This window comes from Pinus tabuliformis, chromosome J (genome assembly GCF_031772625.1).
Source record: "Pinus tabuliformis cultivar Carrire ecotype Pingquan chromosome J, CPIR1, whole genome shotgun sequence".
In the NCBI taxonomy this organism is placed as follows: domain Eukaryota; kingdom Viridiplantae; phylum Streptophyta; class Pinopsida; order Pinales; family Pinaceae; genus Pinus; species Pinus tabuliformis.
Window position 1 is genome coordinate 1,649,661,861 of NC_142295.1, and position 18,442 is coordinate 1,649,680,302.

General features: G+C 39.0%; 1 protein-coding gene across 1 annotated transcript in view; it reads left to right on the top strand.

The window, feature by feature from the left end:
* LOC149233871 (chromo domain-containing protein LHP1-like) overlaps positions 1 to 18,442 on the top strand; it is a 55,580-nt gene that overhangs the window by 994 nt on the left and 36,144 nt on the right. Inside the window, exon 4 of the mRNA XM_089379874.1 lies at positions 11 to 910. Coding sequence (XP_089236000.1) covers positions 11 to 910 — 900 coding nt within the window. The remainder of the gene's footprint in view (positions 1 to 10; positions 911 to 18,442) is intronic.

Sequence of the window (18,442 nt, forward strand, 5' to 3'; positions counted from 1 at the left end):
GTGGTTGCAGTTATGGCGGTAGGATTTCAAAGCCTGGAAGGAAGGCGAGGCGCAAGTCTGGATTTCCATTCTCTCATCAAAAGAGAAAGCGCGTCTCTTTGTCCAGCGCTGATGAAGGTGCAGAAGCCGAGGCCGAGGTTGAAACCGAGGCCAAACGGGCTAAAACTTCATATTTCGGGGATAGCCAAATTTCCGGTAAGCCAGAGGTGGAAGTGGAGCCTCAACAACTTCACGGTTCTGGCGTTGGCACGGTCTCTGAGCAATGCCACCCAGAGAAAGACGACGGAGCACAGAGTCACATCCCTGAAAAAGAAGGAAAAGAAACAGAAGAGCAGAACGGGGGTAAGGATGTAACGAATAGTGTAGAAGAAGAGGCAGAGAACAAAACCGAAGATCAAAATCCACAACAAGAGGAGCCGACTTCGGAAGACCATACTAAAAATGGGGCTCCTCCTTCTCCCGAAGATGCCAGATGCGCTGAAGAAAAGGAGATGGCAGTGGATGAATCTAAACCAGATCAGGGGGCTGCAGTCAATGACTCGAGTAGACACATCCAGACTACCCAATTTACTGGAGCCAAGAAGAGGAAATCTGGATTTGTAAGGCGTGTCAAGCAAGCTTTGGACTCACGCGAGCATGAATTAAAGCAGAGAGAGGAAAACAGCAATAGCCAGCCGGCAAAAGAAATGTTCGTAGAGAATACGAAGGCACAAGAAGCGAACGCTGTAGGAAACGGAGAAGAAAAGAAGCCTTCTATTGCAGGACTGCATTCTAATGCAAACAATAAATCGTCAAATTCTCCTGACAGCGCGCTTAGTTCAGCGATCACCCGAATACTGAAGGCAATCAGCTACAACAATTCCACGTCAAACAATAAACAGGACGTTTCTGTCCTTTTTAAAGCTCAGAGGTATGATTAAGAACAGCCTACACCTAACAGGAATGTGTTGAATATAACCTAGAACATTCGATTCATTTCTTTCTTAAGGTGAAATATTAGATGCGATTTTGGGTGTGTGGATAAAATGTCGATGACATCAACATTAATATTGTTACACAAATATGCTTCTTTGTTACCAGTGGCTGCTTGTCTCCAATAGTCTAGGATGATGGTCCAACCAATCATGTAGTATGTATCAGGATTATTAATGTATTATGTGTTGAAAGCTTCTTCCAAAATATTTGCAGGGTTTTCATTTGATGTCTTTCGGCAGTGTGGCAACGTGCAGGCGTTGCCTTCTATGTTTTATACTTAAAACCTGTCAGAGAAAACAACAGTGCTTGCTGGAATTCAATACAAGTTTTCCCTTTTGTAGCTGCATTTTTTTGGTTTCTTAGAAGCTGTTTTATTGCTTGGTTGGTAATTTTTGCGCACTGATCATTGTTTGAATCACTTTCCTGTGCACAGTGTACAAGTCTATGGTCCTGAACGGACAACCTTTTTTTACTGCCAACAATATTCTGCGACACTATCTATTAGAAAATATGCTCCTTACCATTTCAATCCCTGCCATACTGTAGGCCAAGTATAGTAATCGTCAAGCCAATCTGTTGGGAAATACCTTTTATTTCTGTTAGTATTTTATGTGTTTCCTGTTCTATTGAAAAATGTGTTGTCCGGAGTGTGGTTTGTTGAATGATAATAATTGTATGGGAGGTTGGGGGTGTCAATTAAATAGCTAGTTTCTTGTATGTTTCTTCTAATTTTTGTTGATTGTTAAGCTCTCTTGGCTAGTTCTTTAGTTAGGTTAGCTGTTTCCATCCTATTGCAATGATTTAGACAACATTAGACATTGTATTTTTTCTATGACATAATCCAGATGGACCTTGCCATCATCTAGTTGTTCTAACAAAACTGTTGATTATGAGTTCAATGTGTTTGAATTTATAGAAGTTCCACAGTGGGCAATTTGGGTCTCGTTTAAATTATAGACAATAGTGGCATAGATCTGGATGAAATGTTTGAACATATGGGAGCCTTTTGCTACGTAATTCACATATCTGTGGAAATTTGCTGTAAAACCGCCTGATGATATTTAACTTCGGATGCCATTGTTGTATATTAGGAAGTGAGGTGTATCTGTCAGACATAGGCTTCTGTAGACGGAACACTTTAATTGTCTTCTAAATAAGAGACATACAATCTTAATGGGATCAGTCAGGGGCATGTATTCAGGTTGTAGGGTAATAGGCGTATATATGGTTAAATCTTCCAGTCATTGGTTGTCGGGTATGTGGAAATATCCTTATGAAATGACACCTAGCATCTTGCATTAATAAGCACTGGGCAGTGTGATTATATTTGGAAATATCCTTACAAATTGACACCTGGCATCTTGCATTAATAAATGGTAGACAATGTGATTATATGCTACGCTATGCTACGATATAATCTGACTGATTTCAGAAGGTTGGTTTCGAGTGTTCTCAATCAGAAAGGAAAATAGAATGGTTGTCATACAAAAAATTTGACAATTTTGTGCTGTTTCTCAATTCAATACATCATAGCCCCAAAGCACTAGGAATCTTATAGTGCGGGATGAATAATGCAAGATTGTTTATTGAATAGAAACTAGTCCTCAGGGTTGGGGAACCCATTCCCAGTGTTTTCCCTTTCCAATGGGAGCTGCTCAAGAAATAGCTGGAATGTTCTGGGATCTTTAGTGGTAGAGCCTTGCTACTCCCGACTCCCATGGGCATTCCCTGTGCAGGGCTTCTGGCTTCTTACGGAACGCTCAGATGCTCCTTGACTGGCAAGGGGCCTCTGCACTCTATTGACTGTGAAAAAACACATGAAACCAAAAATATTTCTGGTCTTCACAGCCCAGCTCTCAGGTAAGGTTTCTGGCCTTCCCAATAACACAGTTAATGGAATATGCCTACTACTATTTAAAAAGAAAGAAAGAGAAGAAGCTGTAGTACAAAAATGAGGACATGGCTTGCCACCGTATGCTGTTAAAGACAAAGGCTTCCATTGAAGTAGTTGGAAAAACAATGAATCTACACACGAAAAAATCTACCATTGTCACAAATAAATGCAAATCTATTGGAGTGCCACTTTGTAATGACTTAAGTCACATGGTTTGTGTTAATGTTTGTGCTCGAATGCGGTGACAATGAAATTTGGAAAGCAGTTGCTATGATAATAACATTGATAGAATTTGCCATTTACTTCACGGGTGTTATATATATATAAACAGAGAGAGAGATTAGCTGTATAAATTATTTTTTAAAGTATATAAATTATGTTTTAAAGTATATAAATTATGTTTTCCATATATAATATAACTTATTGTATTTTTTATTTTCCTTGAAAAAGAATCGTAATTTTGTCAATGAAATAAAAATTGCATTTTTCAGAATCTTCTGGCATTCAATACATATCCGTAAGTATTAAGTGTACCAAAGTACCACATCATCACTGCCTCATCATTCAACGATTGACCATGACTTCAAAATTCAATGTTCCCACAGACCTCAAGGAGAGTCATATCCAGTCTAAAATGTTTCTAAAATAAATAACTTCAAGAAACCTACACAGGCCATATGCGAGTCTTTAAGAGTACCATATACAATCTTTTCTTAAAGTATATAAATTATGTTTTTCATATATAATATAATTTATTGTATTTTTTTCCCTTGAAAAAGAATCGTAGTTTTGTTAATGAAACAAAATTGCAATTTTCAGATATCTTATGGCATTCAATACATATCCACGAGTGTACCGAATTACTACATCATCACTGCCTCATCATTCAACTATTGACCATGACTTCAAAATTCATTGTTCCACAGACTCAAGGAGAGTCATATCCAGTCTAAAATCTTTCAAAATTAAATAACTTTGATAGTCTTTTAAGAGTCCCACATACAAATCTTCAGTTAAAGTATATAAACTATGTTCTACATATATAATGTAACTTATTGTATTTTTTTTTCCTTGATAAAAAATCGTAGTTTTGTCAATGAAACAAAATTGCATTTTTCAGATATCTTCTGGCATTCAATACATATCCATGAGTGTACCAAGTACCACATCATCACTGCATCATCATTCTACTATTGACCATGACTTCAAGATTCAATATTCCCACAGACCTCAAGGAAAGTCATATCCAGTTTAAAGTCTTTCAAAAATAAATAACTTTAAGAAACCTACACAGGCCATATGATAGTTTTTAAGAGTCCCACATACAATCTTCCTTTATATCCATTCTATATGCCCAAAGTTTTACAAAATTTTATGGATCTGAAAAGATTCTTCAAGGATCAGTAAAGATATAGTAACATAAACCTCAACGCCATCATAACAGCAGAAAATAGAAAATCCATAGTCTTACAGAAAATGTCTTGGATCATATTTAGCGAAAACATCCTCCTGCTTTGCTCGCATATTCCAAGAGCCAGGTGCAATATGCAAACCATCTTTTGTTAATGAGTCAGCAAGCTTGTTCCTTTCTCTGTATACATGCATAAAATAGACTAAATTAATAACAATTTTTATGTTTAAAATGTCGTCGTCGATATAAATTTTTGGGCATGGAGGCCTGCCTGGAAAATACATTTCAGCCCACTTTCTAGCCTCTAGCCTGTAAGCAAGTATGATATTTGTTGGTACCTTGCCAGTGCCACACAAATATCCACGAACAACAGCTTTCTCACATGTACATACCCTACCCCCCTCTGGGGTTAAACATGTGACCTCCAAGAAGAAAACCCATGTTCTTAATTGTTAGGCCCACTCAGATTGTACAACTTAAACTTATATTATATAGAAGTTAATCTTATGTAATTTACAATAATAATAATAATAATAATAATAATAATAATAATAATTATCTAATTTATGGTCACAGCCTAGCCAGACAGACCCCCTTGTGTTTGTGGGACAAGGGACAATAATAATAGCATTACCAAACACACTCTCTCTCTCTCTCTCTCTAGCATTACCAAACACACTCTATCTCTCTCTCTCTCTCTCACACACACACTATGTGAGAGCTTGATATAATATCAAGAGTCCCTTGTTTGTGGGACAAGAGACACATAATATCATATTAATCTTTTATATATAAAGTGTAAATGAACATAAATCAAAAATAAAAATAACATTAACAATCTGATATATATATATATAGATATATATATATATATATAGATATATATATATATATAGATATATATATATATATATATATATATATATAGATATATATATATATATATATATATATAATGTCAGAGTCTGATATATGTGTGTGCATGCATACAAGTTAACTTTTATAAAATATAACTTATACTATGTGAGCCTGACAGTTGGTAGCAGACCACCATGACCCATTGAAAAAAGGCATTGGGTACTCGAAAACCGACCTTCCTGTGAAATATTTGTGTAACATTCTTGGCTGTGACAAGTCATTAGCTGGCCACAATTATTCCGGCACACAAATATTTCAACCAATGCAGAGCACAATGAAGATGAAGTTGGAGATCTACAGAGGACAAAATAATGCATATATTTATCCATCTAGGTCCCAGTTTGAATGGTGATCAACAGTTAAGATTAATTAAATACATGGTGGCTTGTTTCTCATATGCAGGTAAGACAACCATCATTTATAGCTGTTAATATTTGATGAAATTAACCGAATGTAATCTGCTAATTCTATATTCTTTGATTTTTGATTTTTTCCATTTAATTCCTGCAAACCTTGTGACTTAGGTGGTGACTGTCACACTTCATGGAGCATGCATATTATAGAGAAACTGTTGACATATGGTCAGTTTGATTATGTTACAGTGCCAGCAAGGTTAATTGGTAATTATTAAAACTTAAGTGCTGCTAATATAGTGCATAAATGAAAATATCAAAATTTATGCGTATGAGGGACATCTGCCTGCTCTCTTTTACTGTTGCATGTCTCTGCGTCCACTGCATGAGAACCTTGATCCCCAATATATTCTCCTCTCCCATTGTCCAGCTATCCCAATAAACTACTGACTCAAAGGCAGATTATCTTCATTGTGATTGGGTTTAAACTCAAATTTTGACAGACAGAAAAAGCTTTGCGTGTTTCATTCTATCAATTGTGGGGAATTCACCATAATGCAAATTGCAAACAATAACCATCATACTCCAGCATTTTGGCATTTTGGACATGTCATCACCTGGAAATTCCTCTCTGCAAGAAACAAAGGAATTCAGAGAAGAAATAGGCGCAGGGCTAATGTCACTTTGCTCTGAACCTGTATCACTTTGGATTGTACTTTTCCAATAACAGGGGTTTTTTTTCTTCTTTGTGGTTCCCAGTTTTGTATATCACTAGTAGATGATAGACTTTAGATTCTAGGTCCTAGATCTCATAGATTAAATTTGCTTTTATAGGAGATGCAGTTGTACTCCCACTTATTTTTTGATTCTGATGTACCTAGCAGTTGCTTTGACCACCTTTTTTTCCCGTGGAAAATAAATCATAATATCATTAATAAAAGTGAAATTACATTCTTCAGGTGCCATATAAATATTGCTAGATTCCAACAAGCAAATCCACGAGTCCAAAATTTTACAAACGACTGTTTCCTCATAAACTGAAACCAATGATCATGTTCAAAAAATGTGATTTCCTGTATCTATTGACTATACTCATGAGTTACATCATAAACTAAGGCTCCTAGCCTTTTATGAGTTAAAAATCTTCAAAAAATAAAAATTCTTGTATATACATCAAAACAAGTATTGAAGATCCCCTTATCAATCATCAGTCTGCAAAGAGCATTGAAATAAACAAAAAACAACTTCATAGAGTCACTAATAAAAAGGATGGAGATATTCAGCACTTCTTCTTTCTGCTTCATTGCTGATGAGCCATTGTCTAGTATCCATAAGAAGTCCAGCTTTTGATAAACCATCTGCTATCATATTGCTTTCTTTGTAGAAATGATGATATGATACTGAGCTAAGTCACCTGACACGGGGATTTGGGACACGTAGGATTCGAGATTCGTGGTGTTGGATTCGGACACGCTGACCCCCCGGAACAGGACACGTTGTATATTATTTTATTATATATATATATATATTAAAAATTAGATATTATCATATTTCTTACACAAATCTAATTAATGATACAAATTTATTGATTTCAAACATAGATCTTCATCTATAGCTATTAGCATGCATAGTACATACAAAATTCAAATAAATGTCAGTGGTACTGGTCACATAAATGATAAATCTATTAAAAATTTAAATCATGATTCATAATTCATAACTGAAAGACAACTTACAACTACAAGATAGTAAGATAAACACACTGACAATTGTAGTTTTCTCATTAAGTCATCAAATCAAAATGTATTACATAGGTAGTGTTGGTGCAATGCCAATGGCAAATAGAAAAATAAAATATAAAACAACTACAGGTATACAAGCCGCAAGGCATCAATCAACATCAGAATCAGCATCACTGTCCCCATCATCATGGTCCCCACTGCTCTCCTCTGCATCCTCCTCCTCCCCTGTATCCATAGTCGCCTCTGCATCTGCTGCTATGGAGGTTGACCCCTCTAAGTCATCAAATCTAATAGGCTCTAGCACTGGATCATTGAGATCCATGTTGGCCAACGCCAACTCAACAGTGGTGTCCAGACCCATATCATCAGGAACAATGTTACTTGGGAGCGGGAGCGACATATTCAGAAGCTCTTGGTTTGGTGCTCTTGATTAAATACGAGTTCCATACCTTAATACATGACAAAATTCAATGGACACATTGCAATCCCCCAATCCTAAAATCCTAAAAACAGAAAAACTGATAAGCCTGCTGGATTTTGAATGAAATCTAAAATTCTACTTTCTCCATATGAAATCCAATGAGGCCGGAACCACTCTCAAACATCCTGAGTCATTTCATGGTAATGTTAAAAATTTAAGTAAAAGGATGAAAATGAAGATTAAGGAGAATGTCACTTTTATTTTAAGAATTTAACATTACCATGAATAGCATATCAATACTAGGGCCTAGACTTGATCATGACGCTGCCAAAATGCTCTACTCCTTGCTGCAACAGCACAAATCACTTGCCAAATGAAAATATTAATGAGCAAACACGCCCTTTTCTTTCCTGCACTGAGCTTAGCGAGTCCTGGAAACAGGACACGTGTCCCAAAATTGCGACACACTTTTGAAAATCGTGACAGGCCTCGGATTCGACGTGTCGGAAACGGACACGACGTGTCATATGATTTGGACACGAATCCGGACCGAATTGTGTCGGATTCGCTGGATTCGGGATTCATAGGGGGTTTAGGATGAATCCAGTGACCTAGATACTGAGTTATAAGTAGATGTGATATTTTGTATTTTGTCAAAGAGAGGCCTCATTTAAGAATGATCCAAAGTGCCTAAACCCTGCATCTACTTGATCAGTACTTGAGGATCACCAAAAAAACTATTTCTTTGAGCCACCCTTTACAGCTGAAAGCATAATTACTAGCTTCAAGGCCATAAGCTCTGCAAAGTTGTTTGATCCCTTGCCCAATCTAACTTTGAATTTTAAAGTATGTGAGTTTTGGAGAATGATAACACCCCTTTGCTACACAAACTTGTTGATCCCACGAAGCTATATGCTTTGACCTATTTATGGTCATTCTTTGGACATTAATAAAATTACCCTACGTTATCTGACCTATTTAGTTTAAGGTATGAATTGGTAAAGAACAAAATAAGCACCTCAAACTCGAAATATTATGGTACCGTTTGACACCTCCCCAATAAAAGCCCTAATCCACAAGGTGCAACCTAAGAGGGAACTACTAGGATGGTTATCATTGTCACCTAAGCAATCAATCCTCTTACTTTAGGCCAACTCTCCTATAGCTTAGCAAAGTTAAACAATGAGGCACAAGGTGATAAGAGAGTAGCTTTAGTAAAACAATGATTTGTTATGTTTTTTTCAAGAAGTAAAAGAGTGTTGGAGGGATTAGGAGATTAGTTCCAATCCAACAAAAGGGAAATTGGAGAAAAGAGGCCAATACAAGAGGGCAATCTCATCAAAGGATTAAGTCTACAAGGAGTTAAATATGCATGTCACAAGTTGAAAATGGAAGTGAATAGTTGCTAGGAGGACCTAGGAAGTGTCCTAATAGGTCTCTGCCATTGTGGATGTATAGCTCTCCAAGGTGGAACGTCATCCTCAATTTATGCAAAGACTAAGTAATGATCCTCATGAGGTGGCATGTTTGACTCTAAGATGAGACATCCTCCAATAGATGTGTGTAAACAACCTCCTTAAGTGGACTTCCTCCTCTAGGCTCGAAGTAGGGCATGGAACCATGAAACTTCACGAGGAACTTGATCACGGTTTCATGCCAATACGTGGAGGAGGATATCCACTTAAGGAGGTTGCTTGGACACATCTATTGGAGGATATCTCCTCTTAGATCCGCTGTGGCCACTTGACATTTAATGGCATTGATCTAGTATAAATCTAGGCACTTTGTCTAAAGTTAATTGCTCCTAAATCCAGGCCCTCTTAGTAGGGCATGAAACCATGAAGAACCTTCTTATGGTTTCATACCCTACTTGGAGGAGGATGCCCACTTAAGTGGGTTGCTTACACACATCTATTGGAGGAGGTCTCATCTTAGAGTCACATGGCCACATCACATCTAGTGGCATTGATTTGGTGGAAGTTTAGGCACTTTGGCAAAAGATAATTGCTCCTAAAGCTAGGATATCTTCAAAACATGCAATGAAACCGTAGATCTAGGGGTTTGAAACCTCTTAGATCTCCTTCAATGTGGATGATAACTCTCCAAGTTGAAACATCCTTCTCGACAATGCAAATCCCAAGTAATAATCCCTATGGGTGGCATGTGTAACTCTAAGACGAGACATCCTCCAATAAAAATGTGTAAGCAATGTCCCTAAGTGAATGTCCTCATCTAAGGCATAAAACCATGAAGAACCTCCTCAAGGGATGTGTGGCATCTCCCAAGGGATGTCCTCATCAATGGCATAGGATAATGTGTAATGGAGTCATCCAAGGTGGACATCCCCTTCCATTGAGGATTTGAAACAAGTCAAATGCCTAAACGTGGCAATTATGAGGTTTCTAAGAGAAAGATCTTATTAATAAGGGCATGGAAGAGTGTGAAAGGTTGCCTTTGATGGTGGAGCACTTTATGAGATGCATGAATATGTGTGCAACTCGTGCTTAAAATTCAAGCTCAAAAGTGTAACCACCATCCCAAGTGTGCAAGCACATATGGTCATTATGGAGTAACCCCTTATTCATGGAAATCTTGGATCTTAAGCATAAACACAAAGATACATGTTCTTAGTAGGTTCTGTACAAATAAGAAGTCAAGATGATATAGGAAACCCTCAACTCTTATTCAATGAAGTTGTTTGGGTATGAAGGCACATTCCCATTCTGAGGTTGAAGAAGTTGTTTAGGCCAAATTCATTAAGGAGCGTATCATATGAGCTTGAGAACTAAATATGAGGGCAAGGGGACTTGTAACACCATCTTCTCTCCTTTGGATGCCATAGAGTCATGGGTTTCTTTTCTTTAGGACACCTTTGGGCTTCCTAATTTGACCCCACAAAATGCATTGTTTGATTTTGACTCTACACTTTTATTTGCTTCTACACATTGGGAGGTTGATTGTAGACCCTACTAGCTAAATGGAAACTCTTCTCCCTTTCTTATAGGATTTTCCTTGATGTTGACCTTACTAGAGCCTAGGTTGCTAAGCTCAAACAATCTCGAGAATAGGTAGCTGTAGCTTGGAAGATCAATGATGGACAATTCTTAAGGACCTTAGGGTAGATATCAAGGATTCAAATTTCATACCCACTTAGACACACTCAACTAGGCCTTGCCAAATGATGCACTCACTAGAGTGGGTGTAGGGTCTTCATTAGTTGTTGGAATTGTAATGGAGTATTTTGGTCTTTGTTGGGATCTATTTATGATGCATTGAGATCATTGGATATTCTATTCTTGACTAAGATCCATGCGAGCCTTTCCAAAATCATTCTAGACTATATAGGGTATCATTGCTTATGGGTTAGCAGATGAAAGATTAGGAGTGCAAGCAATCTTTGTGGTTTAGAAGGTGTTGCTTGTTTGTTCTAGGACTCCCTTTAGGGCAGGTCACCATGTTACATCAGATGAGTTTGGTAGATTCATGTGGGTTACGATTTTTGGCATGATCCCCATGTTGATTTGGGGTAGCATCGGATGTGCTCTAAGCCTCAAATTTTGTAGGGAGGCTTGGGCACAAGTATTCCAAAGAACCCAGAAAGCGTTTTGGGAAATTCCACCCAGAAGTGATTTTATTAAAATAAATAATATTTTTAATGGGGTCCCTAAGTCTAAACTTAGGAAAATTAAAATATTAATGGGTATTAATCTAATTAGGGGCGAAACTTCTAGAAAAATCCACGGATCAAGCCAAAACGATTTGAGCCTTTGGTTATGTTTTAATCTAGGCCATTGGTTGTCCAACAGGAAGATATAAGAGGGGGCTTGAGGGTCATTTGGAAAACACAGACAAAGATTGAGAAAATTGATTTTTTGAAGTGAGAAGTTCTCAGGAGGAAAATCAATTGAGGAGATCTTGCAGCGGAGGGGCCGTGAGAATCAGAGAGAAGGAATTTGCGGAGAGTACGAGGCAGAGGGAGAACATGAAGATGTCCAGAGGAAGGCTGATGCAAGCCCACGCAGTGCTGACGCAAAGGTAATGCAATCCTTGAGGGGAAGTCGAGTTCTTGTTGAGGGAAGTCGAAATTTAGTTGCCAGAAGCTAGGGTGTGAGTCTGGGAGGCAGAAAGTCGATTTCTCAGTCAACAGAGGATCCAGAGGAGAGGCAGCGTAATACCTAGGATGGGTGATGCAGAAACTGCCTAGCGTAATACCCAGGAGGGGTGACGCAAAAACTGCCTAGGGTGACACAATTTTGCATAGAGGCCACGTAGAGGGTGATGTAGAGCCTCCAGAGCAACAGGATCAGTCACTGATTCTCCAGTGACTGGGTGAGATTATTTCACCAGTGTTTTGTTAAGTATTCTCTGTGTATCAAATTGCTAGTTGAGCATCCTAGAATACTCATATTTTCTCCTACATAATAATAAAACCCTAAGAGCTACTGCATTGGTTTTCCCGCATTAGGTTTTCCTGGGGACTTTTTGTCTAAAAAAAACTGTGTCCTATGTGTTGTATTTGTCTTTCTTGCTCAGTATTTTGTTTCCACACACACACACACACACACACACACACATATATATGTGTGTGTGTGTTAATCAAGTGAAGGTTGTAGATGTATTTGCTTCAATATTTACCATAGAACACAATAAATAACTTGCATGGATTAACAAGTAGGAGAAGTAACATCAGTGTGCTGCAGTAGGGATTCCGGCTTAGGAATTTTCACACCCCAAAGATATCTACATCGCCATTTGTTACTTCCCTTTGATGTCCTCAAGTTTTCATAGTGATTTAGAGGGGGATCGTTACCATAATCTTTATGTGGACTTTGTTTAGTATATGGTGTTGGGGGACGTCATCCTCATGAAGGATTTCAATGCCTATACTAGACTCAACCAAACTCGTCTCCATCAAGATCGACCTAGGTTTAGTGGACCTTTATAGGTCTTAGGTGGACGCTTTGGGATCCCTTGCAGTGTACAATAGGTATCCCCTTGCAGTGTACAATAGGTATCTTTAATGCCTTCACAAGTCTAATGAGTTCTCGATCTTGAACTACATCCTTCCTTTTTGGATTCGAGTAGGTTCACATGCCTCCCCCATAGTGGGGGGCCTAGTGTGGTTGATTATGTCTTGGTCGACTAGGATTCTCTCTCACATCCCCTAGTTTTCAGTTATACCCTTCCCTTGAAGAAGAATCACAAAGCTATAAAACCATATGCACAACAAATTAACACACAAAAATTAAACTGGCGGAAAAGACAGAGAGCCATCATGTGGTCTCGCATGCTCCTGTAATTCTCTCTTATTCAAATAATTTAATAATACATTTAAATACATGAGCAAATGGTTTTAAGATAGTGCGTCTATCTTAGACTCACTTGGTTGTGACAATTTCTCAACTTACACATTAATCTAGGAGAGCTAGTTGGAGAGAATCTCTCATCCAAAGCTCAAACTAGAATCCTTAGTTTGAGGAATTCTCATGATTTTATTTATTTAATTTAATAATTGGATTCATTATTGATATTTAAGAGAGATAGGCTAACATCCCTCCCAATGATAATTCCAAAACGAACAAGGAACCATCTTCCAAGTTCTCAAGTTGGTCCTCAAAAAACATTTTCCTGAAAAACCGCCAAAGCTGAATGCTGGAAAAAACTCAAATTTGAAGAGAACATGAATCAACTGCATGTCTGATTCATCTCTGAATGTCGCTTGACAACTCCATCATGTGCCAAGCCACAAAAGGATCCAACTGTGCTTTGCTTGAAAACAGCTTCCGGTGTCCATTGACACAATTTGATGAACGCCCACTGGCTGATGACTTTGAAAAACAACTCACTGTTGCTTTTGCTGTGTTTGGAAAACTGCTCATTGCAGCTTTTGTTGTTGATGCCCACTGGTTGATTTGAAGATGCCCACTTGCTGATTTGAAGATGCCCACTGGCTAATTTGCTGATGTTGTCGAGACTTTCAGTCTGACAACCACTTGTCAATTTCATTGACATTTCACCCCTTTGTTAGCTGAAAGGAGAGACAATCATCTGCATTTGATATCTGAACTCCCCCCCTTCAGGGGTAGGAGAGTTTCACTGTTGTACTCCTCGTTCAACTGCACAAGAGTACCATCGTCATTTGACTGTTGGCTGCAATATGTGTGAGTGGATCTGATTGTAAAACTTGTACAATCTTCTGGCTGTGGATGACCATTCCCAAGGATCAATCCATGAATAATTGATCTTCAATCTGGCTGACTGTCGTTGGTTGCAGCATTTTTCTGATGTATGATTAGACTTGCCACAATGGCTACAAGGATCGAGATCAAAACACTGATCTTCTAGATGACTAGTTCTTTGACAATGGAAACATTTTGGTTTGTCTGCAACTTCAGTTTGTGTGCATTGACGTCGGTCTGTAAGTTGCGAGACTTGCTGAGGTGATTTGTTCAAGTAATCCGGCACTGACGAACTGAATGGGTTTTGAATAATCAGGGATATGTAAGTTGTAGTTATCTTTGACATATCCTAAGCCACATCGATTTCGATTACTTTGAATTTCTTCCCATAGCTTGATGATGGGTTTGGAAGAAAGTTGAATTGGAACAACTTCAACACTTGAAGCTGGTTGGATGAATGAAGTCGAATCATTAGCTGTTTCTGGATTGGTCAAAGAATAGGAAGCAACACGCTTCTCTTGCAACTCATTTCTCTGTAGTTGCGACTCCAGTTGAAGGAACTCAATCGTTTCATGTGCATGTTGAATATGCACTTGAATGTCAGCAAGAGTGGTTTTTTTGATGTGCACCATGTCGCTAACTGATGATAAAATCAAATTGTTAAGAATTTGGGACAGTTGAATGTGTGTCGCCATGTTAGCTTGCTCAATTTGAATTCAAGCTCGCTTGTACTGTTACATGTGTAGTCAAACTAAAGAAGTTCCACGTAACTAGTCCTCCAACACTACGCATGAATATGCCATCTCGATGAACTCATTCCATGGTCAAAGGAAAGACAAACTCGATCTTTCTAGCTAAGGCACAAGCCAAAGAACTCTCACCACTATTTTCAAAAATCCCTCGTAGCGAGGAAGGGGCATTTGGAAGAACCTTGTCCACTTGGATTTGTCGCCAATACCACCATGTTATCCACTGCTTCAACTACTCCCTCTGAACTAGAAAGACTTCCCTACTTTCCTTTGCGGAAATTGATTTGAAGACTTGTTCTTTCCAACCACACTCTGCGAGTCTATCACTTCAATCATAAGTGCCATGTACCTCGTGTATCTTGGTGGTTGCTTCTTCTGGCCGAAGGTGATATTGGAAGATCCAACTCTCTCCTGATCTCCCTTAAACAAGTCTTTTGCCCACTTGGATCGAACTCTCCCAACACTGGGAATCACTGACTGAGTAGCTGCCTCCACATGCCATGGGCTTTGCTACTCATCATCTTGTTGGTCAGTGCAACTTCCAACTAGTCAAAACTCAAACTGAGATACTGGCTTAAGGCTCCATATTGAGAGTTCTATCTTGCTCTCGTTCAACCATCACTTTTCTGCTCTGTGCACTACCTGCCTTGCTGCTCAAGGCTGTGCCTGCCTCAACTTGTAGCAGGTACAGGGTCTTCTTCCTCACACCTATTTGCTTCTTACATCCAGAAGCTAAGTGTTGGAGGCAAGCCTTACGTCTGCTGAAGACGACATCATAACCCCTGTCCTTAAGTGTAGCTATCGAAACAAGATTTTGCTTAAGGCCTCGAACATAGAGAACATTTTTGAGATGAAGAGGATTAATCGACTCCCTCTGAAAATTGACAATACCAACTCCTCTAGCTGCATACATGCCATCATCTCTCAAGTGTAGCTACCGAAACAAGATTTTGCTTAAGGCCTAGAACATAGAGAACATCTTTGATATGAAGAGGATTAATCGACTCCCTCTAAAAATTGACAATACCAACTCCTCTAGCTGCATACATGCCATCATCTCTTAGCTCGATCTGAAACTGCATGTCCTTCTCCTTCAGGTTGCTAAAATACTTCTTGTTCCCAGTCATGTGGAAGGATGCTCCTGAATCAATATACCATACATCGTTGTCTGCTGAGCTTTCCATGCAAGCAAGCAATGAAAAACCTTTCTCGAAGTGGGTAGAAAATGCATCTACCTCTGCTGATGCAGCTACATGATCCTTCCTGGACTCCTTCCAATTAGGACACTCAATGGCATAGTGTCCAAACTCATGGCAATGGAAGCACTTGTTCTTGCTTAGATCTTTCTTCTTCTTGCCTTTCTGACTAGACATTGCCTCTCCTAAGCTCTTCTTTCCATTGGCTTTGCTTGCCAGGGTAGAGTTCTCCTCGTCCTCTGTCTTTGCTGATCTACCATCTCTGGTCCCTCTCTGGATTTCTTCGTGAACACAATCACCCCATAACCTTTCCCAACTAAGAGAATTTTCACTGCCGCTTACTGCATCTTGAGAGTTATACCAAGAATTATGAAGTCCTAGAAATGAAAAACTCACAAGGTCACTCTCTGGTATAGTCACACCCGCACCACCTAGCTCATCTCGAATGTGAGTGAACTGTGAAAGATATGTGACAATGGGCTCATATTTACTCATTTGGATACTTCTTAGCTTCTCTTTGAGAGGCAACTTCTCGGCATCACTGGAATCCTGAAATAGATCTAAGATGGCTTTAAACATTTCAAACACTGTCTTATTCTCATGGAGATGAAGAAATATGGTCTCTGCCCCCCTCTAGAATGATCCTCTTTGCCTTGGTGTCATTCTTATTATTTTGTGCCACCTATTGGGGATCTTGAGGTGGTGCTATTTGTTGCTTTACACACCCTCCCACCCCATTATCTTCCAACACTATTGTGATTCGCTCCTCCCATGCACAGAAATTCGAGGCTCCCTTTAGACTGTGATCTGAACTTAGTCCTAGGAATGCCGTACTGGTATCCAAGGAACTATTCTGCTATGCTCTTCAAACTCTGATTTGCGCCTTCAAAAATCTGATCCACAAAGATAACCTCGCTGAAATATGTAACTAGGTTCGGTCTTCATATGTACTCTTGATTCTTGTATATTGTAAATTGAAAAATAAATTATTGTTATTATTTTTTGTAGCATGGATTTCATGCTCAAGGTCATTTTATTTTAGGTCAAAGCACCCATTGAGTGCTTCTAGGTTTTGTCATTAAATCAAGAAGTCAAAGAGTCATTGTGATATGTAAAAGACCCCATTAGGGCATCTTGTAACCTGTCAAAAGAATTATTTTTGAGTTAAAAGCCAAATACTCCTCCAAGACCAAGTTAGAGAAGTCGTCCTAATTAGGGCATGTCGTCCTCCTTGGAAGCCTATATATAAGAGAGCATTCGACCTCCTATGGACTCACTCACTCATTCACTCATCATTTAAGTGAAGGACAAGAAGAAGGCAAGTGATGGAAGAAGGAAGATGAAGTTTTGGGTTTTTACACTCTCTTGCTCACACATACGAAGGCAAGCTAGGGTTTTTGCAACATCAAGGCCGAAATTCTCAAGGAGCAAGGAAAGGGTCGAAGCTGGAAGAAAAGTGGACAATTTGATCTCTCATAAGGCATAGAAGAAGTAGTCCAAGCGAAGGAAGGATGAAGCTCTAGAAGCCCTAATTCTCCCACACGTGCAAAGCTGCAGCTGGTTGTAGGGGGCCAAAAATTTCAGACCTGCAGTGGGGGCCGAAAATCTGTAGCTGGGGGTCAAAGTTGTGTAGCTGGAAGAAATTTGACTTGGTTGGACTTGGATAGAAGAAGCACATCATCAAGAATGTCTGACATGGTCTTGGAATTTGTCATTTGAAGAATCTATTAGAAGAGAAGAGATTTGTGGGTTTTCCTCTCAAGAGGAGAGGTTTTGGCCCTAGCTAGTAATCTACATCTTGGGTGACTGTGTACTATTGATCTTCATGTTTTGGTAGCTGTTTGATTATAAGAACATAATAATAAGAAAATAAGAAGCTAATAATCAAGAAAATTAAAAGAGCATCACAAACAGTTATCAAGTCTAAGAGAAACCACCTCATTTGTTGCCCTATAGATTTCTCGACAAACCTTGATTGGTTCAAGCAGCTCAGATTTGCTACAGACTTCCTCCTCTTTGTTTGAGACACCTTAGGCTTCTCGCACTGCTCCTTGCTCTCTGTTTTCTTGAGTAGAATTGCACTTGTGGATATCACAAACTGCTGCCCTAAAAACCTTTTATGACAGACTTATTCCACCAGCAATCTTCTTCACAAAACATGAGCATCAAAATACCTTCTAGCCTTGACCTTCTGTAGATACACTTCTCAAAGTCTGTGACCAATCTTCAGACCTGAAGCATACTGTGACAGCCCTTTCACAAACCTGTATTGTGCTCGCTCTTGCCTGAGATAACTCGGGCCTTCAATATGCACTTGTGAGAGGCTTCTCGGCCTCCTGTACCAATACTCCTGTATCTCGGCCCTGCTCCACCAAACACATAAATCTTGGCCCTAAACTTGTCTCAGATCCGATGTGTTACAGGCATCTCCTAGGCTGCATCCTTGCTTCCTTTAACCAAACTGCCTGCTTCAAACTGATCTCTGTGTGCTGGTCTTTATGCAGATCTCTGCTCTGATACCATGTTGAATTTCCACGAAATTCTGCAACTGCTTAGATGAATAATCTGAAACTAACTTTCTTTCACAATTATGGATGAGGTGAT